The sequence below is a fragment of the Solanum stenotomum genome, chromosome 6, assembly GCF_019186545.1.
Source record: "Solanum stenotomum isolate F172 chromosome 6, ASM1918654v1, whole genome shotgun sequence".
Lineage (NCBI taxonomy): Eukaryota > Viridiplantae > Streptophyta > Magnoliopsida > Solanales > Solanaceae > Solanum > Solanum stenotomum.
In genome coordinates this window covers 41,662,435-41,688,182 of record NC_064287.1, presented here as the reverse complement: position 1 = coordinate 41,688,182, position 25,748 = coordinate 41,662,435, and the positions used below count along the sequence as shown (strand labels likewise).

The 25,748-nt window shown below is 34.5% G+C and overlaps 1 protein-coding gene and 1 pseudogene across 3 annotated transcripts; both read left to right on the top strand.

Annotated features, from left to right (window-relative positions):
* The window catches only part of LOC125868761 (GDSL esterase/lipase At3g26430-like), a 30,482-nt pseudogene extending 18,806 nt beyond the window's left edge, over positions 1 to 11,676 (top strand).
* A 6,558-nt stretch (positions 11,677 to 18,234) lies between these two features.
* On the top strand, positions 18,235 to 23,708 carry LOC125866760 (uncharacterized). 3 transcript variants are annotated; one of them, XM_049547109.1, is made up of 10 exons: positions 18,235 to 18,317; positions 18,450 to 18,520; positions 18,621 to 18,722; positions 18,864 to 18,934; positions 19,068 to 19,126; positions 19,201 to 19,265; positions 23,155 to 23,208; positions 23,318 to 23,391; positions 23,522 to 23,557; positions 23,677 to 23,708. In XM_049547109.1, the coding sequence occupies exons 4-9, from the start codon at positions 18,900 to 18,902 to the stop codon at positions 23,538 to 23,540; spliced, it is 306 nt and encodes a 101-aa protein (XP_049403066.1). In that variant the 5' UTR covers positions 18,235 to 18,317; positions 18,450 to 18,520; positions 18,621 to 18,722; positions 18,864 to 18,899; the 3' UTR covers positions 23,541 to 23,557; positions 23,677 to 23,708. The 3 variants fall into 3 exon arrangements, with proteins under 3 accessions (XP_049403066.1, XP_049403064.1, XP_049403065.1); XM_049547107.1 differs by lacking the exon at positions 18,235 to 18,317 and having other exon boundaries at positions 18,399 to 18,520; XM_049547108.1 differs by lacking the exons at positions 18,235 to 18,317; positions 18,450 to 18,520; positions 18,621 to 18,722 and having other exon boundaries at positions 18,817 to 18,934.
* The last annotated feature ends 2,040 nt before the right edge of the window (positions 23,709 to 25,748 follow it).

Sequence of the window (25,748 nt, the reverse complement as noted above, 5' to 3'; positions counted from 1 at the left end):
TTTTTTTTTTTTGTGACAGGCTAGAGGTTTTGTTATTCCTATAACAGGAAATATCTTTGGCCAATTGCTGCCAAAGGAGGAAGACTATTCTCAAGCATTGTACACGTTTGATATCGGACAAAATGATCTCACTCTCTCAGTTATCCAATGTTATAAAGGCTTATGTTCCTGATTTACTCTCTCAGTTATCCAATGTTATAAAGGTCAGTAAAAGTAAACCAATCTATATTAGTTATCTACTTATTTTCTCTACGAGTTTTATTCATTTCCCATAAATGCAGAAAGCATATGCAAAAGGCGGTAGATCATTTTGGATTCACAATACTGGACCAGTAGGTTGTCTACCATACGTTATGGACCGCTTTATGATCACAGCAGCACAAGTCGACAAGTATGGTTGTGCTAATCCCTTCAATGAAGTGTCAAAGTACTTCAACCTTCTGTTGAAGAAAACTGTTGTTCAGCTCTACTTGGTTAAATACTCGCTCATCGGTCATGCAAAGAAGCTAGGTAATCTTATGATCTAACATTTTTATCTTGACCTTGAATTCATTTTAATCTTTTTCATGGCATTAGCTTCTAGATTTTGAAGTCTTATGTAAATAAAAGACTGCAAACTGTAGTACTAGTTATTCTTGGATCAAAATTTTCATAGGTTATGCCGCATGTTTAAGACCACAAGATTAAAGAACATTTTGTTACATTTTATGGATCTTTATTTCAAGACCACAAGATTTAGAAGTCTTCTTTACTTTCTTAAATTTCGTGCCAAGTCAAAACCAGACAAACGAATAACGAATTGAGACGGAGGGAGTAACTAGAAATGCATATTTAAAGGTTCTATGTGAAATGACAGGATTTGAGAACCCATTCCTAGCTTGTTGTGGTCATGGTGGGAAGTACAATTACAACAGATTCATAAAATGTGGAAGCAAGAAAGTGGTGAACGGAAAAGAGATAGTGATCGCTTCTTCATGCAAGGATCCATCAGTTCGGGTTAGTTGGGATGGAACTCACTTCACAGAAGCAGCTAATAAGTGGATATTTGATCAGATTGTTAACGGCTCATTCTCAGATCCTCCAATTCCTTTGAGTTTGGCCTGCAACAGACTTAACCATTGAATGTTTACTCTTTTACATACTGTCTTATGTTTCCTTTCTATTTGATTTTTATAGGATTGAATAATCTCCTCTGGTTATGTTGAACCCAATATACACGCAAGTGTACGTGTCACTCAAGTAATATAGTTTCTTTTAGAAACGAGTTTTCATTCCCAAGGGAGTTATGATAAACTTATATTTAACAACTTAATTCCACAATTAACAAAAGTAACTGTTTAAAAGAGTTAGACGATTATTAACCACTACTACAAATTATGCAATAAATAAAAGTAACTAATTGTGAACGACTTTAAGATGATGTTTCAAGCAAGTAAAAGACAATTCCAGGGCTGCAGCATGCATTGGATTTCATGTATCCTATCTTAGGCAATGAACTAATTTTGGTTATCAAGATACTGGTTTACAAGGTTAATTGTATGACTCGTGTCTCTCGACCTCTAGTCACCTACTCCAGTTAGGAGTCTAACAACATCGTTGAGCGGGGATAGCATGCCTAACTGGCGAACATTTATATTTCATCCTATTTCGTAACCAAGCAAGTTGTTCGTCCGGCCGTCACTCCTGAACACACATCAACTCACAATGGATGATCGAGCTTTCTATATTTTCTAGTCTATCTACCCTCACCTCTCTCGATTTTAAGAATAGACAATATACCAGTCAAGACATACTAAAACAAGAATATAAAGTAACTTAAAGGATAACCAATAATTAATTAAAAAACCTTTAATATTCAACAATCAATCCATAGCTACAACCTCAACCCCAGAACAAGGCCACTAAAAAAAGAAGAAGAAAAGAACCCTAAAAAGTATTGACAACTTTATACTTGATGCCCTATAATTTATCTCCTATAATTATTTCTATGGACTATTATTTATAAATTTAGAAAATTCTAAATAAAATAATTGAATCCAAAACAAATTAGAATACAAAACCAAAACAGATCAAAATTGTTGTACGCGTGAAACTCTGTCCGTTTGGTGCTAGACGCACTGATGCATTCAAAGTCTGCCACCTAGCAGCTTGATTCTTTCGCTATTTGGTGCACTTTTCCTTGTACATTACTATTGAACTTATTTCATTAGGTTGTCTGTTTGATTTCATTTTTTAACCTTTCATCTTTAATTTGTTTTAGCTTTAAACTTTTTTAACTTTACACCAATTTACTCATATAAATAAAATACACTATTTAGCACAATCCATAGAATTTATGCTAAAAAAGGACAGATATAAATAATAAATGTGAGGCAAATAATAATAAGAAAATATATTTTTGGCCTCATATCAGTTCATAATCATGAGTGTCATTTGACTGAAATATAACCTTATTCATTCACTAAGGGGCCGTTTGGTTACTGGTTAGAGTTATGCAGAGTTTAGTTATGTAGGTATTAGTTATGTAAGTATTAGTTATGCAGAGTTTAGTTATGCAGATATTAGTTATGCAGGGTTTAGTTATGTGGGTATTAGTTATGCGAGTATTAGTTATGTAGGTGTTATTTAGTTATGTAGAGATTACATTACATGAATTATTAACTATTGAATATTTATTTTAATATAAATTAATATATATTATTTACAAATAAAATAAGTAAGCAAATAATATAAACTCTCCCTTAAAAAAAATAAAGAATGAAATTTTCTCTATACTTAAATAGGAATTGTGTTTTTTTTTTCATTTTGTTTTTTTAATGTTTAAAGCTTATAAAAATAAAATACTATTAATATATTTCAAGTACATTATACTATCCTATTTTATATAATGTAAATTTCTATCATTATGATGCATGCGTTGTTTGTACATTTTTAGTATACCAAATATATAAATTATATATAAATTCACATTCTAAATAAAAAATTAATACATGGTAATTAAATATGTGGATATATTTAGTAATATATAATTAGCATATGCGCTATCAAAATTATACATTCTTATTCATAATATTAATAAATATTTATATTTTGATTTTAAATGAAAACAAATAAAAAGTTGTTTGTGTACGAAAAGAAATAAGAAACAAAAATAATTGAGAAAATAGAATAGTTATGTAAAGTTTTCAATAAAAAAAGATTTAAAAATAAATTAATAGGGATAAATGTGTAATTTATCTTTTTAATACATGTATAACTAATACACACATAACTTATTCCACCTTCTATCTTGCATAACTTATACATAGATTCCCTCATAAGTTATGTAGGTATTAATTGTGTAGGATCACAAAAAATGCAACCAAATACCGTATAAAATTAATACATGAATAATTTTTATACAATATTTACAACTTATCAACCAAACATAGTATAAATCATGTTGACTTTTCAACCTAATAAAAAACTTTTACCAAACATAGTAAAACTAATACAATGTTTTATACGTGAATAATATGCCCTCTTATACCGTAACCAAACGGCCCTAATAGCTGAGAAAAGGTTTGAGGATACTAATGTTCAACTTTTCACCATACTTTTTCTTTCAATACCATGACGATTCATTTCACCTTGAGGCTGCTCCGGCTTCATACATTTTCGTGTTTTATATGGAATAGCATCTTGAGTTCTTAAGTCCGTGGTTTTAAAGGACGTAATAAGGAGGTATAAAGATGGTAACGTGAGGCATGAAATTGCTATTGGAGCTTGTGAGAGTCTAATTTGAACAAATGTACCAGTGCTATTCTGCAATTTTACTGTCACAAACTGCAAATGAACCAACTCCTGTTTCAATTTTTAACTGCATTTGAATAACTAAAGCTCTTTAAATAGTTGCACACTGGTGTGCTTTCTAAAGGATTAATACATAAGTATCAGCTTCATTAGGAACAAACTAATTTTGTTCAGCATCTATCCTGAATATCTTGCAAGAAACATCTACCAGGCTAATCTGAGATATGTGCAATCAAATCTACCTATAATCATTCAAATCAAACGCCTTGAATCAGTCAAAAAGCTTATTGATTTGATTCATCCTATTGTATTTTTTTGGGCGAGAGGGAGGCTGCGAGTCACCCGGTAACGGTAATATTCTTGATTACCAATCAATGAATTAGGAGATTGGGAGAAGTTAATGAAGCAATCAACCAAATCAATGTGTTTTAAATTTTAAACTATAATATGATTTAGTAAACGCGTTTAGTGAATATGGTAAGTATACCGTTTGTTTTTTTTCAAAATAAAATCCAATTAAACCGCATTAAGTTTATGACAGATTCCTTCTCTTTTTTTTCCACCTACAAATCATTGTTATTTTGTGTATATATATTAATTAAAAGAATAATATTTTAATTGAACTTAACAGTTGGAGAAGGAGTCGCTTTCTTTTTTTCCGTGTTGGGAATTCAAATAGGAGAAGGAATCCAAGTTAAATTAGAATTAGGTTAATTTCCCTTGTTATAGGAACATAAATCATCTAGTGTATGCTGATGATACCATCTTATTTACCTCTGCTGATAAAGGATCTCTAGATTTGGTGATGACAGTGTTAAAAGATTATCAACAAGCATCTGGCCAACTTATCAATAATCAGAAAAGTAGCTTCTATATGTACAGAAAGGTTACTAATGTTTTGATGGATGAAATAAAGGAAGCAACATGATTTAACCAAGGGAAATTTCCTTTTGTATATCTGGGTTGCCCCATCACACATTCTAAAAAAAGAAAGGCAGATTATAATGAAATCATTAAAAAGGTGAAGGGGAGACTTTAAAACTGGAAAGGAAAACTACTCTCCTACGGGGGGTGAGGCAGTCTTGATCAATAGTGTATTATAGAGCATTCCCCTATATTTACTCTCTGCTGTGGTCCCACCCAAGTTTATTATCTATGAACTTCATAAGATTTTCAATAGATTCCTATGGAGCAATAAAGATGAATGCAAGTGTAAGCATTGGGTATCTTGGGATAAGATGTGTTACCCTAAGGAAGAAGGAGGTTTGGGTTTTAGATTTTTATTTGATCTATCGAAAGCTTTATTTGCTAAACTATGGTGGAATTTCAGAACATCCAGATCTCTATGGAGTGATTATATGTGGAATAAGTATTGTAAAAAGATAATTCCTACATTAGTACAATGGAAAGGAGGGTCTCAAATTTGGAGAAAAATGCTTGAGGCCAGGGACGATATTGAACAAGAAATATGGTGGGAACCTACTGTGGGTTCTTCTAGCATATGATTTGACAATTGGACTAAATTGGGAGCTTTATATCATGTAGTGGAAACTGATTTCGCAATTGAGAATGAGATAGGAGATATTGATTCACTAATGATAGATGAAAAATGAAATGAACTGAAGATGTCAGAAATCCTCCCTAGTGATATTGTACAACATATTCAGGATCATATTCACATTAGTAAGGCAGCTTCACCTTGGGATTTGCCTTGGTGGATGGCGACTACTAGTGGAAAATTCACGGTGGCCAGTGCTTTCCAATTGATGAGACAAAGAAACTCACCAGTAGAAAGCATGAAACGTTTATGGAGTAAGGGAGTCCCTTTCAAGATTAACTTCTTTTTATGGAGATTGTGGAAATTAAAGCTTCATATTGATGATATTCTTCAAAGGTGTGGTATCAATTTGGTGTCCAGGTGTAGATGTTGTGAGTCACCACATACAGAGACCTCTCAACATCTATTTATTACTAGTGAGTTTGCTCAAAAGACCTGGAAATACTTTGCTATTGGTTCTGGAGTAGAGGGTCCTTTTGTGCAATGCCATCAAACTATTCAAAAATGGTGGAATATTGGGAGTCCTAGCAGGATTAAACCAATTTTGCAAGCTATTCCTGTTATGATATGCTGGCAGTTATGGAAAAGAAGAAATAAGATGAATTATGGAGGCACGATGACTTGGAGGAGAGTGATATTTGAGATCTCTAGAAACACTCATCTTTTAACCCCGATTTTGTATCCATGGATGAAGAACATCCCACAAGAATGGCCCTTTTGATGGATTTTCTTCAAAAATACAAATCTGTGATAAGATTGGTACCTGTAAATTGGAAACTACCTAATCAAGGTTGGTTCAAATGTAACTCAGATGGTGCTTCTAAAGGAAATCCTGGTCCAAGTTCTATAACATTTTGTATCAAAAATGATGAAGGGAATATTCAATATGCTCTATGTAGAAGGATCTCAGACTCTACTAGTCTATTTGCTGAGGCTACGACTTTGAAGGAAGGGTGTGAGCTATGTGTTGAAAGACTATATCTACCAGTAATATTGGAAACAAATTCTTTGGCCCTAATAAAAATATTAAGTGGAGATTGGGATTGCCCCTGGAGTATTGTGATGATTATAAGGAGGATAAGAGAGCTAATTGAAGGAGGTCTCATACAGCTTCAGCATACACACAGAGAAAGTAACAGCGCTGCATATTTTTTAGCTAAATGGTGTTTTAGTTTTGCAGGGACAAAATGCTTTGATTCATTTGCAACATTACCAAGGAAGGCTAAAGGCATAATTATCTTAGACAAACAACAAGTTCCACATATGAGAATCAAAAGACTTAAAAGACAAGCATCAGATGAAATGAGACATGATTTATAGTTCAGATACTATAATATTGTTTAACAAAAGAGACAAGTAAGATGGAAAATAAACAATCAACACAACAACAACTTACTGGCAGTACATTTCAGACCAATTTGGAGATTTGTATAGTGGGGTAAGTACAAGTCAATGATACATTCCTTTGAAATCTATTAAGGTGGTATCAATCTCACTAGAGGTTCATTCCTTTGTAGAAATTAAACAAAAGTATCAGGATGCGTACCTTACAGATACTCAAAGCTGTTAGATATAATTTCATTTGATTTGTGAAAGAAAAGTCACAAGCTTGGAGTGAGCTCCATCGAGATTTAAATACATAGCACTTGGTGAAAGTTTAAAGGTGACTTGGTATTTGGCTCAAATCTTCAAATTTTTTACTCAAATTAGGTGAAAAAGATGACATAGCAAAGCTATAAACACAAGCTGGAAGGTAATTTATGGTGGTCGACTTACCTGAGACGAAGATTCCGGAAAGTAGCTAAAGAAAAAGATTGATTGACGCATTAAGAGATCGCCTCACTTTCCTTTATCAGAATGTCAATTTTTTATTATTTCCCTTTGCACTTTTAAGTTAGATTTCTTAATTGTTTTTTTAAATTGTTTTGGCCTTTCTGTTGAATGGCTGGTTGATCCAGACCATATCACGGGAGGTGTATTTTTCTTTTTAATAAAATGGGCCTATTGGGCCTTTAAAAAAAATTCAAAAAAAGAAGAAGAAGCTGAATTAGAGATGGATTTAGCCGCCATTATAATTATCGCTATAGAATAGCCATTAAAAAGTCCTTTTTAGTGGCAATTTATATGGACGCCAAAAGGCAGATCATATCATTTTGAAAATGGATTTAGCGGCCATTATAATTACCACTAATTTATTGTTGTTAAAAGCCTTTGATCTTTAGCGGCAATAAAACCTAGCTTTACCAGCAATTCTCTGAATAGCCACTATAGCCTTTAGCGACCCCACTTACAACGACAAAAGATAAATGGTTGGTATATGTTATACCGGCAATTACTATTGCTGCTATAGGCATTTTTAATTGCTGCTAAAAGTAATTTTTGTAGTAGTGAGAGTCAATCAATAGAGCAACGAGTTTTCTCAATCTATTGATAGGAAGAGTATCTAGGTCATTTTTGAGGTCAAGAAAAGTTACCTCATTTAGATCTTCTTCATCATCAGATTTTGCCATTGGAGAAAACATGGAGTTGTAGATGGTCTCATCATCCTCCACAGCCATCATTGAGACATCCTCCGGACTGTCTATCTCTTCCTCAGACTTACTTGATGTGTTACCCCACACTGTTAGAGCTTTCTTCACCAGTTGACCGGTATGAGCTTTCCTCTTGGCATAGTCTGGGACCTGGTCCCTTCGGCGAGGTCTGAACTCCTGAGTTTCCTGGTTCTGATTGGGGAAATCCCTCATAAAGTGACCAGGTTTGCCGCATTTGTGAAAAGATCATTTGCATTGGCAGTTCTACTGGTCGAAGCTTTCTTTTGAAAACCTTTATGCTTCTTGATGATCTTCTGAAACCTTCTTGTGATGTAGGCCATTTCATCATCCTCCTCAGTTACATCATTTTGAGAAGTTTTCAAAGCAATGGATTTCTCCTTTTTTTTCTTCTTTCACAGTCGTGCCCTGTTTCTTGTTTATCTCATAGGTTTGAAGATTTCTGATCAATTCGTCTATGGGCAGAGTTATTAGATCGTTGGCCTATGTTATAGCATCAACCTTGCTTTCCCAAGACTTTGGAAGAACCTTGAGAATCTTTCGAACTTGTTTGCTTACAGGGATAGGCTCACCCAAGCACCTAAGTTCGTTGGTAATGGAAGTGAATCTTGAGTTCATCTCAAAGATAGTTTCACCTTCCTTCATGCAGAAGTTCTCGTACTGAGTCGTAAGCATATCAACCTTAGACTATTTTACTAGTTGTATTCCTTCGTGGGCTGTTTGAAGACAGTCCCATATCTCCTTGGCAGTCTCACAAGCTGAGATTTTGTTGTATTTGTCTGCTCCAATTCTACACACCAGAATCTTCTTCGCTGTGTAGTTCTTTTCTATCTTCTTTCTATATGTTTCATTGTATTCTTTTCTGGTTTTGACAGCTGTAGTGGTGATCTCTCCATCCTTCACCTCCTTTGTAGGAATATATCGTCCATCAAGAATGATGTCCCACATCTCAGTGTCCTCAGCGTTGATGTAGTCATGCATTCGATTCTCCCACCAGCCATAGTATTGACCATTAAAACGTGGTGGCCTAGTAGACGACTGACCTTCCTCCATATTGGGTGGAGCAGTCATTCCTTCTAGATCTTTTCTTTTCTTGGTGTTAACCAAATTGAAAAGGGAAACTCTGATACCATTTGTTGGAATGTATGTGTCCACTAGTCTAGATGGGACCAGGTCATCAGCACAATTATAATAACAGAAAATAAACAAAGTGCTGAAACTAAAGATTGCACACACAACTTTACGTGGAAACCTCCTTGCTCAAGGGAGTAAAACCACGACATATTCTCAACAGGACTTTTCAAACTGCTTCCACTAATCTTCTCCAAGCAAAAGTAAACGTCAGTTTACAAAATGAGATTAGCCTGCTAATCTTCACATTAAGCAATACCTCCTATCACTTAGTTGAGCCAGAGCAGATACAACACTGCCCACTTTACTAATCCTAACCGATTAATATAGACTTTAGAGTAAGAAACTAAGTTACCCTTAACCTAGTTCTTGCAATGATTCACACAAGATTGAAACGTTTCTTTAACAAGTGAAACGAATCCTACAATATAAGCACGATTACAAGCAAACAAAGTAACAGCTGGTACAGGAAGCAAATGAAGCACTCTATCAGGTCCCTGCTGTTTTTGAAGCTTGAAATGTCCCTCTTTGAATGAATGAATCTTTTTGTTGTTTGTAAGTTGAATATATTGGACAAGAAGAATTATTATCCAATGTACAAAAACCGTCGTCGCTTCTGATTGGTGAAGTACTCTGCAACTTCACCACCTTTCTGACACATACAACTTTTACAGCTATTCAGCACTTTGACCACTGGACGAGTATTCATACTCTGCAGAGAACCAGGTTCCTGCACTTGTGAGGAGATCATCAAAACATCTAGGAGAATTAGCACTTATCAAAAATGACTCTCCCAGAAAAAGTAAGGGTAATCATTTTTTTCCTTTTTTTTATGACAAGAAAATTCGCTGCCGCTACCTTTTGGAGCGCATAGATTAAACCCCCAGCTCCTGCATTTTTTTCTCATTTGGTGGAAAATGTTTTCCTCAAAAAATATATTAAGGTGTTTGGTTACTAGGAAAGATTTTTTGTTATTCCTAACACAACCTTGAGACAAAGGAAAGTTTTTCTTTTCTTGTTATGATTTGTTTGATCAGCTTCTGATGTTTTTTTTGTGTTCCTGATTTTTGAATTGCCAGCTGAAGGCTTAGATTTGCCTTATCTTAGCGCGTTTCTTGATTCGATTGGTTTCAACTTCAGCCATGGATCTAATTTTGCAACAGCAGGATCAACCATTAGACCTCAAAACACAACCATGGCTCAGAGTGGATATAGTCCAATTTCACTGGATGAACAATGTGTTCAGTTCTCAGATAATTCGCTAGAAAGGTACTAGCTTTATTGTGTAAAATGCAGATGAAAATAATATGCTTTTATTTTGGAACAGGCTAGAGTTTTGTTGTTCTTCATAGGAAATATATTTGGCCAATTGCTTCCCAAGGAGGAAGACTTTTCTCAAGCATTGTACACATTTGATATCGGACAAAATGATCTCACCGCTGGCTACAAGCTTAATATGTCCACTGATCAAGTAAAGGCTTATGTTCCTGATTTGCTCTTTCAGTTCTCCAATGTTATAAAGGTCAGTAAAAGTAAATCAATCTATATTAGTTATCTACTTATTTTGTCTACAAGTTTTATTCATTTTCTATAAATGCAGAAAGTATATGCAAAAGGCGGTAGATTATTTTGGATTCACAATACTGAACCAGTAGGTTGTCTACCATACGTTATGGATGGCTTTATGATCACAGCAGCACAAGTCGATAAGTATGGTTGTGCTAATCCCTTCAATGAAGTGTCAAAGTACTTCAACCTTCTGTTGAAGAAAACTGTTGTTCAGCTCAGGAAAGAACTTCCTTTAGCTGCATTCACTTATGTTGATGTCTACTCGGTTAAATACTCTCTCATCGGTCATGCAAAGAATCTAGGTAATCTTATGATCTAACATTTTTATCTTGAACTTGAATTCATTTTAATCTTTTTCATGGCATTAGCTTCTAGATTTTGAAGTCTTATGTAAATAAAAGACTGCAGACTGTAGTACTAGTTATTCTTGGATCAAAATTTTCATAGGTTATGCGGCATGTTTAAGACCACAAGATTAAAGGACATTTTGTTACATTTTATGGATCTTTATTTCAAGACCACAAGATTTAGAAGTCTTCTTTACTTTCTTAAACTCCGTGTCAAGTCAAAACCAGACAAACGAATAACGAATTGAGACGGAGAGAGTAACTAGAAATGCATATTTAAAGGTTCTATGTGAAATGACAGGATTTGAGAACCCATTCCTAGCTTGTTGTGGTCATGGTGGGAAGTACAATTACAACAGATTCATAAAATGTGGAAGCAAGAAAGTGGTGAACGGAAAAGAGATGGTGATCGCTTCTTCATGCAAGGATCCATCAGTACGGGTTAATTGGGATGGAACTCACTTCACAGAAGCATCTAATAAGTGGATATTTGATCAGATTGTTAACGGCTCGTTCTCAGATCCTCCAATTCCGTTGAGTTTGGCCTGCAATAGAGTTAACCATTGAATGTTTACTCTTTTACATACTTTCTTATGTTTCCTTCCTATTTGATTTTTATAGGATTGAATAATCTCCTCTGGTTCATTAACTACATATAGTTTCATGAGTGTCATTTGACTGAATTACAACCTTATTCATTCACTAATAGCTGAGAAAAGGTTTGAGGATACTAATGTTCAACTTTTCACCTTACTTTTTCTTTCAATACTATGACAATTCATTTCACCTTGAGACTGCTCCGGCTTCATGCATTTTCGTGTTTTATATGGAATAGCATCTTGAGTTCTTAAGTCCGTGGTTTTAAAGGACATAATAAGGAGGTATAAAGATGGTAACGTGAGGCATGAAATCACTATTAGAGCTTGTGAGAGTCTAATTTTAACAAATGTTCCAGTGTTATTCTGCAATTTTACTGTCACAACCTGCAAATGAACCAACTCCTGTTTCAATTTGTAACTGCATTTGTACAACTAAAGCCCTTTAAATAGTTGCACGCTGCTAGCTTTCTAAAGGATTTATACATAAGTATCAGCCTCATTAGGAACAAACTGTTTTTGTTTTGCATCTATCCTGAATATCTTGCAAGAAGCATCTACCAGGCTAATCTGAGATATGTGCAATCAAATCTACCTATAATCATTCAAATCAAACACCCTGAATCAGTCAAAAATCTTATTGATTTGATTCATCCTATTGCATTTTTTTGGGCGAGAGGGAGGCTATGAGTCACCCGGGCTGTGGATTTTCCGTTGGTTGATTCTTGAAATCACCTCAGGCCAAACGGAAATTGACCCTAGAGTGAAAAGGCAGAGGAAGCTACCAACATTGTAATATCATCCAAAGGCTTGGACAATCCGCCTCCGTTGAGCTAGCTTTTGGAGTGTGAGTTAGGCTCAAAACCAAATTTAACAAAATTCATACCTTTGTTTACTTTGTGTACTCCCCATTTTACCGATGTGGGACTTTTTGCAATAGGACATAACACAACCCAACTAATACTTAATCAATGGATCCTAAAACTGAATATTAAAACTGCAATTCATAATACCTACTAGGAAAGTCGTGAGTCTCTAAAAATATTGAAGACAAAATTGTTTACGGGGTATTCCCACAGATACTAATAAAACTAAATGTGGGATCCCACAGGAAGATAGGTGGATAAGATGGACTACAGGCAGAGCAAGGCTTTTTGTGACAAAGGCATATAATAAGCATAGGAGTACATTTCACAAATAAACATGAAAATCATATAAAGTTTGAAAATAAACACAAGTTGATAACTGAAACTATAAGCTGTAACTCATGAAGTTGAAGCTAATTACACTTCAGTTATGTTAAAATAAAAAATTCTTTTCTAAGTACAAAGAGTCGTTACACATACTGACTCGTGTATGTAAGATTTAACAACATGTATAGGGGAGTGTATGTATGCCTATCTCCCCAACAAACAATAGCCCCAATGAGCACTCACACAAGGAGAGATCTCTTCTGAGGCTGGAGGTAATCACATCAATAGCTGAACAAGAACTGAGAATAAATATTGAAGGTAACAATTAGTGAGCAACGTGAACATATATATTTTCAAAAACTAAGCCAAGTTACACACAAGTCACATATACTATCACATACTACATGTCTATTATTTCATTTCTTTAAGTTTGTAACTGATAAAAAATGTGGTGAACTAAGCACTCGCTTGCTTCTACAAGAACTTAGTCATAAAAGTTGTTCTTTTTTTTTTGTAGTCATTTCATCGAGAACATAAAGTTCACTTTCAGATGTAATGAGTTGTTTTGAGTATTTGAATCCCTTTCCTCTATATGAGGCCTCTTGTAGGTTTATATGTGGTTTTATAACTTACACGGACGGGTGACATGGGTCCCGATGAACTCAGGTGCCTTGCATAGAAGAAAAACCAAAAACTAGGAAATTTGAAAACAAAAGAGTTGACCAAAATCAATATTTAGGGTGAACATAACAGGCTTGGAATTGAGGTTTGAAAGCTCGTATAGGTCCGTACGATGATTAAAACTTTGTTGGATGAGTTATGAGGAGTTCAGAAGTAATCAGACGCTTAAGTTAAAAACTAGCTTAGTGAATTTGACCACGATCAAATATGTATTTAGACGACCTCATATACACACCAGATTTTTCAGTTGATGGTGCAGCACACACATGTGCATCGCAATTGCGGGCATGACTATCAAGATCACATAGGGAATGCGCGTGAGCTGCCACATTCGTGTGGGGAAGGATAATGAGTGTATGAGTGTGGTTTAGGTTATATTTTTGATGTTATACCTACATATAATAATGTTGACACCTCTTGATCCAAGGTGAAGAGTTAGTGTAACTGTTTTTGCTTTGCAAAATCTATCAATAGTTGGCACGTTAATTAGGTGTTCGAACCTGGTGCATCATGATATGATCGCATGAGGGCCTCGCCTGATAACGTGAGAGGCGCCCTGATCGCGTGAAAGGTGGATTAATGTGTAATGTTTAAGTATTCCAATTTAATTTGAACTCATTATTCAAAACATTTTTTAGAGTTCTACAGAGGAGATTTTCATGATTTTACTTGGGGCTATTAAACCTCAATTTATGTATTTGCTTATTATTTCTCTCATTTATTTTATTAGTGAATAAATCCATAATTTGGTTGAGAAACTTAAGAAGTTTTGTGTAAACCTGAAAGGATCGATGAAGTTAAGAGATTTGGATGTCAATTAGTGGTTGGACTCAAATGAAATTTTATATGTGAACCCTTGGGTTATGGCATATAGGTAAACTAGTGTTGCAATAAATTTTTAGTTTTGACCTCCTCGGGAGTTCGATCGAGTTTTATTTTTCATTGACTTTTTTACCTGATTCTTTATATGTGAATATAGTCCGCTTGTTGGACTTATTGATCATGTAAAATTTGTTTTTAAATAAATTGGGAATGTTTGCATGCTCTAAGGATGGGTAATGTAAGGGAGATTCCTCCTTGAAATAATTTTGGTGAGTAAAGGCGCTAGAGGCTGAAGGGGCAAATGCCTCAAACATGCGATCAACGTCTAGACGTGAGTATCTACATGTGCCAAGCAGATTTGATATATCTAGCACAACTCGTCTACCATGACATCCACCAAGAGTTTGAACTTATGGCGAGGTGAAGGGGTAAATATAAACAAATGAATACCCCTCCCAATGGCAAGTGATTCTCTTATCCTTCCAAGGACAAAATATGTTAGCTTTTCCCTCTACCTAGTCACAAATCACAATCTGAGAGGTGTTTTTGTCCAATCAACTAAGAAAGGTCACTAATTAGTTCGTTTCGGTCAGGTGGCTTTTCCCAAAACCGACAATTGGCGATCATATCTGAAGTTATTCACTAAAAAATAAAAAGCAATAGAATTGGAGAAGATGAAGATTTGTATTTCATTCTTGAATATCTTTACAATGACTAATGTTATGTATTTATATATCTTCTTTGACTAACTTACCTAACTTTTGTAACTAACTTCTTGAAGTAATCCTAACTAACCTTCAACACTATCCTTCTTTAACTAACTTCTTGATTTGTAACTTTTGTAACTAACTTCTTGATTTTTTTTCCATTCTGCAATTCCATTAGATTGAGGTGAATAGGGCAGTAGTTTTGATGAATAAATCCACTTTCCAAACATATTTCTGCAAAAGGAGATTTATATTCTCCATCCCTATCAGTTCTTATCTTTTTTCCAACTGATTTTCAACTTCAAGATTATATTGTCTAGACATATCTATTGTTTCATCCTTACCATTCAACAAATAGACATAGTCGTTTCTAATGCAATTGTCAATGAAAGTTATGAGATACATTTTCCCACCATGAGATGGTGTTGACTTCATATCACAAATATCAGTGTAAATCAACTCTAAGGGATTAGAATTCATGTCAACAGATTTATAAGAATGCTCAGCATACTTAGATTCCACACAAACTTGACATTTTTATTTATTGCACTCAAAGTAAGACAAAACTTCTAAGTTGATCAGTTTTCCTTATAAGGTTTTGTAATTGACATGCCCCAAGTGTTCATGTCACAAACAGTTTGACTCAACCAAGTGAGAACAAATTAAAATATTGAGTTTGAAAAGCTCTCCGCGAGGTAGTTTTTTCTCACAAATATTTTGTTCCTCTTTCTTACAATTTTGTGTGATACAAACACTGTTTAGAGTCATCACCTTGTCAAATGTCCTTTTCGGAAGGACCTTTCCATAACTTTCAATTCGATTGCTATAGAACTACCCATGAACAAAGTTTCATCGGGTCCAATAAAGGCAATATAGTCCAAATGCTTCTTTTACAAAACATGACAAATGACTATTCACCAATATTCATGTCTATACAAATAGTTATATTTAATAGACATATTTTTTCATGAAAAATCTCAACATTTTAAGTGACACTTTTTTCATAAAAGAACTCAATCATTTTGAACAACTATACATATAATTTGGTAGTTTCATACTAGTCATACCATATACTAGTAAACGAGAAACTCAACGACCACAATATCAAATATACTCCAAGAATTTTGTGGGTCTAACATAATACAAAAGTATCATTGAATTTAATATCTTGTGCTCCAAATTTAAATTAGACACTAAGTCTAATTTTATCTTTGTCATAAGCAAAGAACCCCCCCACATTTTAAATATGATCTCAAAAATATTTTTCAAGTATTTGAAAATAATTTTTCCACATTTTTTTCTCATGCTATCAAAGTGTCATTGGCAACATGAAACCACTTTTGAAAATATTATTCTACAAAAGAATTAGAGTGTTTCAATTCCATTTGACATTTTTTACACAATGTCAAAGTTCATTCCATAGAGACACAAAATTACAAACTCTAAGTCACTGGTATTTTTCCTCTATCACAAATAGACATACCACTTAGTATTTAAAATACTAACAATAAAGACAAAAAATTTTTGTACAATTTGTTTCTATATAACAGTGAAGTTTATAGAAAATCAAAAGTACAACATTGACTTATTATGTGAAGTTATCATATTCTTCAAACCAATTGCATAGTCTAATTTATCCAGAGTAGAAAACTACAAAAGTTTTTAGTCTACAAAATTCAGACACAATCAAATTTCACATTGAGCACAAAACTACAAAAGTTTTTTTCCAGTCTCCAAACAGAATTGGACATATTTATAGATTATCACATAAATATGCTTTTCTTTTCAAATAGCCTTCCAATAATAATATTTTGACATACTGTTTTATCAAACAATAATGTGCATCTCTCATTCTGCAAACTAAAAAATTTTTAAGGCAACAATTTTTTCCAAGGAAAATTCATTCAAAAAAAACATATGGTTTGCAAATCTTTTTCCAAAGACATACATGATAAATATAAAAACTGTTAACTTTTAGAAACTATTTTCCTCCTTAGATAAATAATAAGAAGGTTACCTGGTGTAATCTTTAACCGAAATACCACCAATTCTTCTAGTACATTCTCACTTCGACCTTGCTAAATAAAACACCAAATTCTAGAGAAGTAATGCATTAATCTTCTACTTCCATGATCTGTTTCTCTCAATCAGTAGAATACAAGAAATACCAATAGTATAATAATTTCCTTAAGATTGTTGTTCACCTTGTATTCCTAAGATATTTAGAACAAAACTTTGAAGAACTTGGTAAGAAACAACAAAGTTTAAAGAGTATTTTCAAACTAGAAAATTAAAACTAGTAGAGAAAATAGAATCAGAAACATATTAGAAACAATATAAAAATATTTTTCTCAAAGAAAGAAAATCGAGCCCACCGAATGCACAGTATCCCCTTAAGGAAATTATTTCCCTCAAGTACCCGAGGTTAATGGAATATATCCTACCAGGATAGAACGATTATACTCACCGGTGTATCGGTACCTAAAACCACGGTGTCACCGAAGCACTCAATGGCAGTAAAGTACACTTAGAATACTAGATTTAGTAGTAGTAGAAGAAGTCCAAAAAAATTCGTTTTAACTAAAATGAGAGGAAATCCTCAATTTATAGAAAACAAATGGTAGTGTGAAAATGTTCTTATTGTGCCTTACCGAAAAGGTCACAAACCTTTGGAAAAGTCACAATCTTTCGGCACAACCTTTCATAGAAGTCACAACTTTTCATAAAAATCGCAACTCTGCATAAAAGTCGCAACTCTTCATTTTCCATTTACACCTTTTAAAACCCAACACTTAAAACTACTTATTTCTTTACTTAGATCCATTCTATTGGTCTAGCTTGTTCAGAATTGCTTGGCTAAAATCGGAAGTATAAGAATTTACCTCTGTTCTGCAAATCTAGATATAATACATCTTACAAAATGTTGGATAATTAGTATGTTGGGACATATTAGAATTGTTTCTTGTCACTTAAGCTTGTTGCATAATACTCTCTTATAAGGTTAAAAAACTCAACTTTTTGCCTGTTACTTTTGATCAAACTTTGTCCTTTGTTATCCACCTCCGTCCTGGGTTGATTTTGATCTAGAAAAATCTTAGTGTCTTCCTTACCAAAAACTTGATTTTGTTTATCCATTCCCCTGTTAATCCAGATCAAGGCAGTTGCAATTCACAAACCTTAAGAATGAAGAACTTTTTTTAAAATAGTTGAATGAAGACATTTTACTGACGAATCCAGGATTATTACTTTTACCTGAAGAGGCAGCTTCTTATCATATTTTATCTGCAGGACCTACAAAGCAAGCCAAAATATCTGGTAACATTTACTGTCGGTATTAAGCAGAAGCATAACATTGATGCTGCTGTAAAGAAGGTATATCAATCTGTTTTGCTTTCATAGGTTCCCCCCCTCCTCTCCTTCTCTCTTATTCCCAATTCCTCCTCATCCTGACCATTTTTTTTTGTGGACGACTTCACAATTCTTCTTTTTCACTGTGATGGTAAGACAACTGAATGGGATGAATTTGAGTGGTCAAAAAATGCCATCCACGTGAGTGTTCGGAAACAAACAAAATGGTAAGTAATATGATAAAAAGTAGCTTTGGACTGGAACTATGATCAACTTTAAGTGATGCTTTAAATCATGTTAGTGACAAGAACTTTACCTCTTCATAAGGTGGTACGCGAAAAGGTTTCTGCATCCAGACATAGTTGCCCCATATGACTATATTTTTATCTGGGATGAAGACCTAGGAGTTGAGCATTTTGATGCCAACGAGTAAAAGTCATGTAATTTCCTGCTTCCTGTGATCAACAGACTGATTTGACCCAAATCCCAATGTCTTAGTTTTTTCTGAATTGTCCATCCAACACCAAGTACATTAAACTTGTCAAGAAGCATGATTTATAAATTTCACAGCCAGGTTTGGATCCCAGGAGAGAAACAACATGGCAAATGACAAAGAGAAGAGGTGATCGCGAAGTTCACACGTAAGAGCCAGGAATCCCATGATATTATTTATTCACAAGTCCTGTTTTTTTCTCATCCTTTAAATTGTTCTGTACTTCTTGATTTATAGGTTTCTCTCTGTTTATTCGTCTTTTTCTTGATTTATCTCATCAGGACAACAGAAGAGAAACCAGGCTGGTGTGCAGACCCCCATTTGCCTCCTTGTGCAGCATATGGATAGCTCTCCCATTCGTTTTTTTTCAGTTCTTTACTTGTTCTTATCATCTACTCTTCTCTATATTCAGATTTGTAGAGATCATGGCTCCGGTCTTTTCCCGAGATGCATGGCGTTGTGTGTGGTATATGATTCAGGTATCATACCTAGCACATTAAACATCGAGAAGATCTGAGACGTCATACATTTTTTTAGATTGACTTTGTTGTTTTATCACTTGTAGAGTGACTTAGTCCATGGTTGGGGTCTTGACTTTGCGCTTCGTAAATGTGTTGATGTAAGTTCAGCTCATCCAATGAATTCAGTGTTGAATATATTTGGTGGGGGACGACGGGCCCAATCTATTTATGACAATCTGAATTTTATTATATCAAATTAAGGAGCCGCTTCGGTCTTACAATCTTGATCACATTTGTTGCTTGCTTCAGCAACACTCTTGACTTAGCACTCACTCTTGTTTTCTCTCTTACTTGCTTTCTTGCTTTCTTACTTTGTTTCTTGCTTGGTTGCTTACAACTCAAATGGACGACCTCTATTTATAGGAGGTGATGGAAGAATCTACTGAGATACATACTACTCTATTCTAGAATATTCCTAACTATATTTTTTCTAGAACTGTCTTTTCTAGAACATTTCTAGACTTTTCTCTCTAGAATACTCATTCTAGAGATCTTCCTTCACTTCTCTACAATTCCGGAATATTCTAGATTTCTCTTGACTTATCTTAAGTAAATAATTAAGTTGGTAATGAATTCTTAACACTCCCCCTCAACACCAACTTAATTTTTTATTTGCGTCTGTTGTGAACGATTCCTGAAACTTTGCAAGCATCATAATGTCCATGCCCTTTGAGGATCTCCACCTTAGTCGGATTATTCCGATTCCTACTCTTTGAAGCTTCTTCAAAGGCAATAGCCTCTTTGATGTTAACCACCTCGGTTAATGTTGCATCTATGTACTTGGTGTTTAGACGCTTCAGTCGTGTAGACCTCCTCAGTTGCGATTGTGACACTTCTTGGACTTCTTCTTGCAACTCATCTGGTGTTTCACAAGATCCGGTTTGCCATAAGCTTGTCTTTTCTTTTTGTGAAGATACCTCCTAGTTAGATTCTATTTTGTTCCCTTGTTCTACTTTGTTGAGCTTAACCTGCAGCTTTTGCTTAAGAGCTATTGAGTATGGCAAAGAAACTTCGTTGGACCACTAAGATGACACTTCGTCAAATACCACATTTCTTGACACGTATGTCCGATTTGTGGTAGGGTCACAACACTTCCATCCTTTGCTTTGTTCGTCATATCCAACAAAGATGCAACAAACAACTTTCCTATCAAACTTGTTGTGGAGATGATTTGGCACGAACACATAGCACACACAACCAAAAACTCTGAAGTGGCTTACGGTAGGAATCATTTTTTTAAGTTTCTCAAATGGTGAGATGAATCTCAATCTTGCCTGTGGCAACCTGTTGGTGATGTGGACAACAATCTTCATGCATTCTGCCCAAAACCTTGCTGCTACATTCATACTATGCAGCATACTTCTGCATATCTCTGCCTGATGTCTATTTTTTCTTTTAGCCACTCCATTTTGTTGTGGCGTATTTGGACAAGTTAGTTGTCATCTTATCAACTTCTCTTTAAGATAGCCATTGAACTCTCGTGATGTGTATTCTCCCCCATTGTCCGTATGGAGACACTTGATTTTGCTTTCAATATCATTCTCCACAGTATATTTGAACTCTTTAAACTTCTCAAATACTTCAGATTTCTCTTTTAAGAAGTAAATCCATACGTACCTTGAGAAGTCATCAATGAATGTTACCATGTAACGATAACCGCTGATGGAGGACTACTTCACTGGTCCAAGCACGTCTGAGTGTACTAGCTCCATTGGCTTCTTTGCTTGATACTTCGATTCTCCATAGGGAAGTTGATGTGCTTTCCCATATTGACATCCAGTACATATAATGTCTCCTGTAATCTCAAGCTTGGGAAGACCTTTTAATTTTGACTGTTGCATCATGATTTTTAGTTTGTTGTAGCTCATGTGCCCAAGACGTGCGTGCCATAGATTAGCTGTTTCATTACTTTGAGTTTTCTCAACATAAGTTGTCTCAGCTGACATGACGTAGATTGATTCTAATCTTCTTCCTTCCATGATTGGTGCGTTTGTAATTTTTAAGTTTCGATATACTTTTATGTCATTTGGCCCAAACAAGATGTAGTTACCAGAATCTGTTAGTTGTGAAACAGATAATGAGTTTTTCTTCATACCTGGAACATGGTAGACATTTTGAAGTTCCACTTGTCTTGAGCTGTGATGAGTGCCAATATGAGTTATTGGCATTTTTGAATTATTTGCAGTCATCACTACTCGACCGCCTTTATATTCACTCATGTTAATGAACTTTTTCTCATCACCAGTCATGTGATTGGAACATCCTGAATCAACAATCCAATCATGTTCATAATCGACCAATTTCTCACTTACAGTTACAAGTACAGTTTCTTCTTCTTTGTTAGAGTGACAGGTGACAAGCTCCTCTTGTTGATTAGTTTCTTCAACTGCATAAGAGGTCTTGAAATCCCAAACTTCTTCTTCATCTTTCTGATTTTGGGAAGAAATAGCTACATTACCTTCAGCTTTCTTGTACCAACAGTCTCTAGCGTATTGTCCTTTCTTTCCACAATTGTAGCACTTCTCCATTTGCCGGTTGTTAAAGCCTTTCACCTGCTTGTTTTGTCGTTGACTTCTTTGATATTGATTATTTTGGTCTCCCCTTGGCCGTGAGCTTTTCTCTGTTTTTTTTATAGTCTTATCTTTTGGTGAAGAACGCATTATCTTCATCTTTTATAGTAAGGCTTGATAATGGCTTCTCCAAATCTTCTTCTTTTGCCAACATATTTTCCAACTCAGATAAAGTTGGTTCTGTGGTCCACCCTCGTGTGGCTGTAATTATGCCTTTGTACTCTGGCCTTGGACCATGAACAATGATTCTTCTCATTCTTGTCTCTATGATAGCATTCTCTGGATCTAATTTGATTTTTCATCAGATAAAGATTTTACCTTTGAGAAGTATTGGTTGATTGTCATATTCCGTTGAGATATCGACAAAAGCTCATTTTCAAGCCTTTGTAATCTCGCATCATTTTTCTTTGTAAAAATCATTGCCAAGGTGTCCCAAGCTTCTTTGGGTGTCTTGGCATTTTTAATTCGTTGCAAGAACTCATCAATTGTTACCGTGAGAACAAACATGACCTTTCCAGCTTTGATCTTCCACCTTTTTGCTGCTTTAGATGGTGGTGTGGTATCTGCTCCACCAATTATATCCCATAATTACTGGCCGAGAAAGTAATATTGCGTTCTCGTGCTCTATGATCCGCAGTTGCTTGCATTGAGCGTCTCAACGCTATTGAGAGTACTTGTGAAATCCGCCATTGATTAGTGCCTCACAATTTGTAGCCTCCGACGGTAGCTTGTAAGATCTCTTTTCCTTTGAGTTGCTACCTTTCTTTATCCACCAGGCTCTGATACCACTGGTTGAATATTTTTGGTGGGAGACGACGAGCACAATCGACTTCTCACAACTTGAATTTTATTATATCAAAGTAAGGACCCGCTTCGGTCTTACAATCTTCATCACATTTGTTGCTTGCTTCAGCACTCTTGACTTAGCACTCACTCTTGTTTTCTCTTACTTTCTTTCTTGCTTTTTTACTTTGTTTCTTCCTTGGTTGCTTACAACTCAAATGGACCACCTCTATTTATAGGAGGTGATGGAAGAATCTACAGAGATACATACTACTCTATTCTAGAATATTCCTAACTATATTTTTTCTAGAACTATCTTTTCTAGAATATTTCTAGACTTTTCTATCTAGAATACTCATTCTAGAGATCTTCCTTCACTTCTTTACAATTTCGGAATATTCTAGATTTCTCTTGATTTATCTTAAGTAAATAATTAAGTTGGTGATGAATTCTTAACATTCAATCTCTTAACTTTGTTGTTTTATCACTTGTAGAGTGACTTAGTCCATGGTTGGGGACTTGACTTTGCGCTTCGTAAATGTGTTGACGTAAGTTCAGCTCATCCAATGAATTCAGTCTCTTGGCAACTTTCTTTTACATGCATTTGTCTTAGTACCAGATTATTCAAAAGCTCTAACTGTATATTCTCTTTTGAAGCCTGCTCATAAGAAAATTGGAGTCGTAGATGCTCAATGGATTGTTCATCAAGGTCTCCCTTCTCTGGAAATGAGGTAAGTGAATGAAGCCAACTATTGATACTACCTTCCCGCACAAATTATTGAGTAGCATTGCAAACCTTAAGTGATCGTTAATTTAGGCATCTAACATAATTATCGCCCTTTCCTCATTCACTGTATACAGGGAGAAGCAAAAGATGTAAATGCTTCTTGGAAAGGGGTAAGTAATTCTATGTTAACATTTGTTATATTGGTACTTTGTGAATCATCCTTTTCCACCTTAAAACGCAAAGCGGAAAATTATTGTGTGATTCATTGATCTTGTGTTTGTTGTGGCAGGTGAGGGGCAACTGTAGAAAGGAATGGACAATAGAGTAGCAAATGCAGAGAAAGCCTATTTCAAGTCTATAGGAGTTGATCCTTCCAATTTGACATCCCATTAAGTCAACACGATCAAGTTGACAGTTTACAAAGAGTCCTGGCAATTTTGCCTAGGATTATAGGTGCCTCCATCTTGCCTCCATCTTTTAAAATTGATAGCTGTTAGTTGTTATGATACAATAAATTTTTAAAGGAAAGCATATTTATAGAGCTTCTTTAATAGTATCATACATAATTACCTTTGGAAAACTTGCGGCCTCTGTCCTTTGTGTGAGCACTCTATGATGTGCACTTTGTCTTGCAAACCACACATAAGGAATAAATCGCACTAAGTTACTTTCAACAATCCTTTACAAGAATATTATAGCATATCAAATTTCTTGGCATCGTCTTTTACTTATAGATACTATCTCACAATGAGTCGAATAAAAAATGGAAACATCCAACACCACATCTCCTTCATGTCTATCTTCTAGTCGTCCACACTTCACCTCCACCACCCACTTCTTACATTCACTCCTCAGTATTGCATTTTTTATATGCTTGTGTCCTTTCTGATACTTCAAGAAATCTAAGGGAAGAGGACGAAGAAGAAGAGGAAGAGAAAGAGAAAGAAGAGGAAGAGGAAGAGGAAGAGGAAGAAGAAGAAGAAGAAGAAGAGGAAGAGGAAGAGGAAGAGGAAGAGGAAGAGGAGGAAGAAGAGGAAGAAGAGGAAGAGGAAGAGGAAGAGGAAGATGAGGAGGAAGAGGATGAGGGGGAAGAGGAAGAAGAGGAGGAGGAAGAGGAAGAAGAAGATGAGGAGGAGGAGGAGGAGGAGGAAGAAGAAAAAGAGGACGAGGAGGAGGAGGAAAAAGAAGAAGAAGAAGAGGAGGGGGAGGAGGAAGAAGAAGAAGAAGAGGAAGAAGAAGACGAATGAGGCGGAGAAGACGAAGGAGGAGGACGAGGAAGAAGAGGAGGAAGAAGAAGAAGAAGAATTGACCTTTCTAATGAGTATTTCCCTCTCTAGTTTTGCTCACTAAAGATTGTTGCTTTGTTGTCTGCACTTCAATCCCAAAGGGTATGTTTGGAAAGCCACTTGGTAATTGGAATTTGTGTAATTACTAGGGTAGTAATTACCAGTCTAGTAATTACACTGACCTGTTTGGTTGCCATAGTGTAATTACACATGTCTTGTTTAGATGCCACAGTGTAGTTACACATGTTCTGTTTGGATGCACAATTGCAATCATAAAATTATATTAAAATTTTAAAATAAAAATTAATTATTTAAAATTTATACTAGACAAATAAGAAACTTTATAAATGACATTAAATTAAATATTTAAGATATATATTCTTTTTTGAAAATATATTAATTAATAAACATATTTTCTATAACTAATATTATTAAAAAAATAATTGATTTATATTTTTTCAAATTAATATATTTCAATTGAATTGGTCGTAACAACTAAAAGTATGAAATTTCTACGAATATCGTGAAATACATGTTTGATAAAAAGAATTATATGTAAAAAAAATGTCATAAATTATTAATTTGATAAAAATATAATCTATCAAGTCTAATTAAAAATGACGTGCAATGTAAATTCAATATTACTAAAACAAATGAAACTGAAAATATAACATAAGTTATAAATTCAAAACAAAAAATTTAACATAATACTCTTATAACAAATTTCAACATAGCAATAAGTATGATTTATTTTTATTTTTTCTTAATAAAGAAAACGTAAGTCTATAACCTTACTTCACAATAAATTCTATTTTAATTTAAAAATTAGAATACTAATAAAATTATGCTAATGAGAAAATAAGCATGACATAAAGAAATAGATAATACGAAAAAATTACATAGAATCGCATAAAGTAAGATTGAGAACAAGAAGAAAATGAAATATAATAATATATAATAAAAAATAATCTTTTACAAATTTTTAGAATAATAAAAATAAAAAACGAACTTAAAATAATAGAAGTAAAAAAAAATTAAAACAAAAAAATAAAAATAGAAATATAAAAAAAAGAAA

Coding starts and splice junctions, on each gene's coding strand:
- LOC125866760 (XM_049547109.1), top strand. CDS start 18,900: ATGACAAAGAGAAGAGGTGATCGCGAAGTTCACAC. Junction 18,935..19,067: donor GGTGATCGCGAAGTTCACAC/GTAAGAGCCAGG, acceptor TTATCTCATCAG/GACAACAGAAGAGAAACCAG. Junction 19,266..23,154: donor GTGTGTGGTATATGATTCAG/GTATCATACCTA, acceptor TATCACTTGTAG/AGTGACTTAGTCCATGGTTG.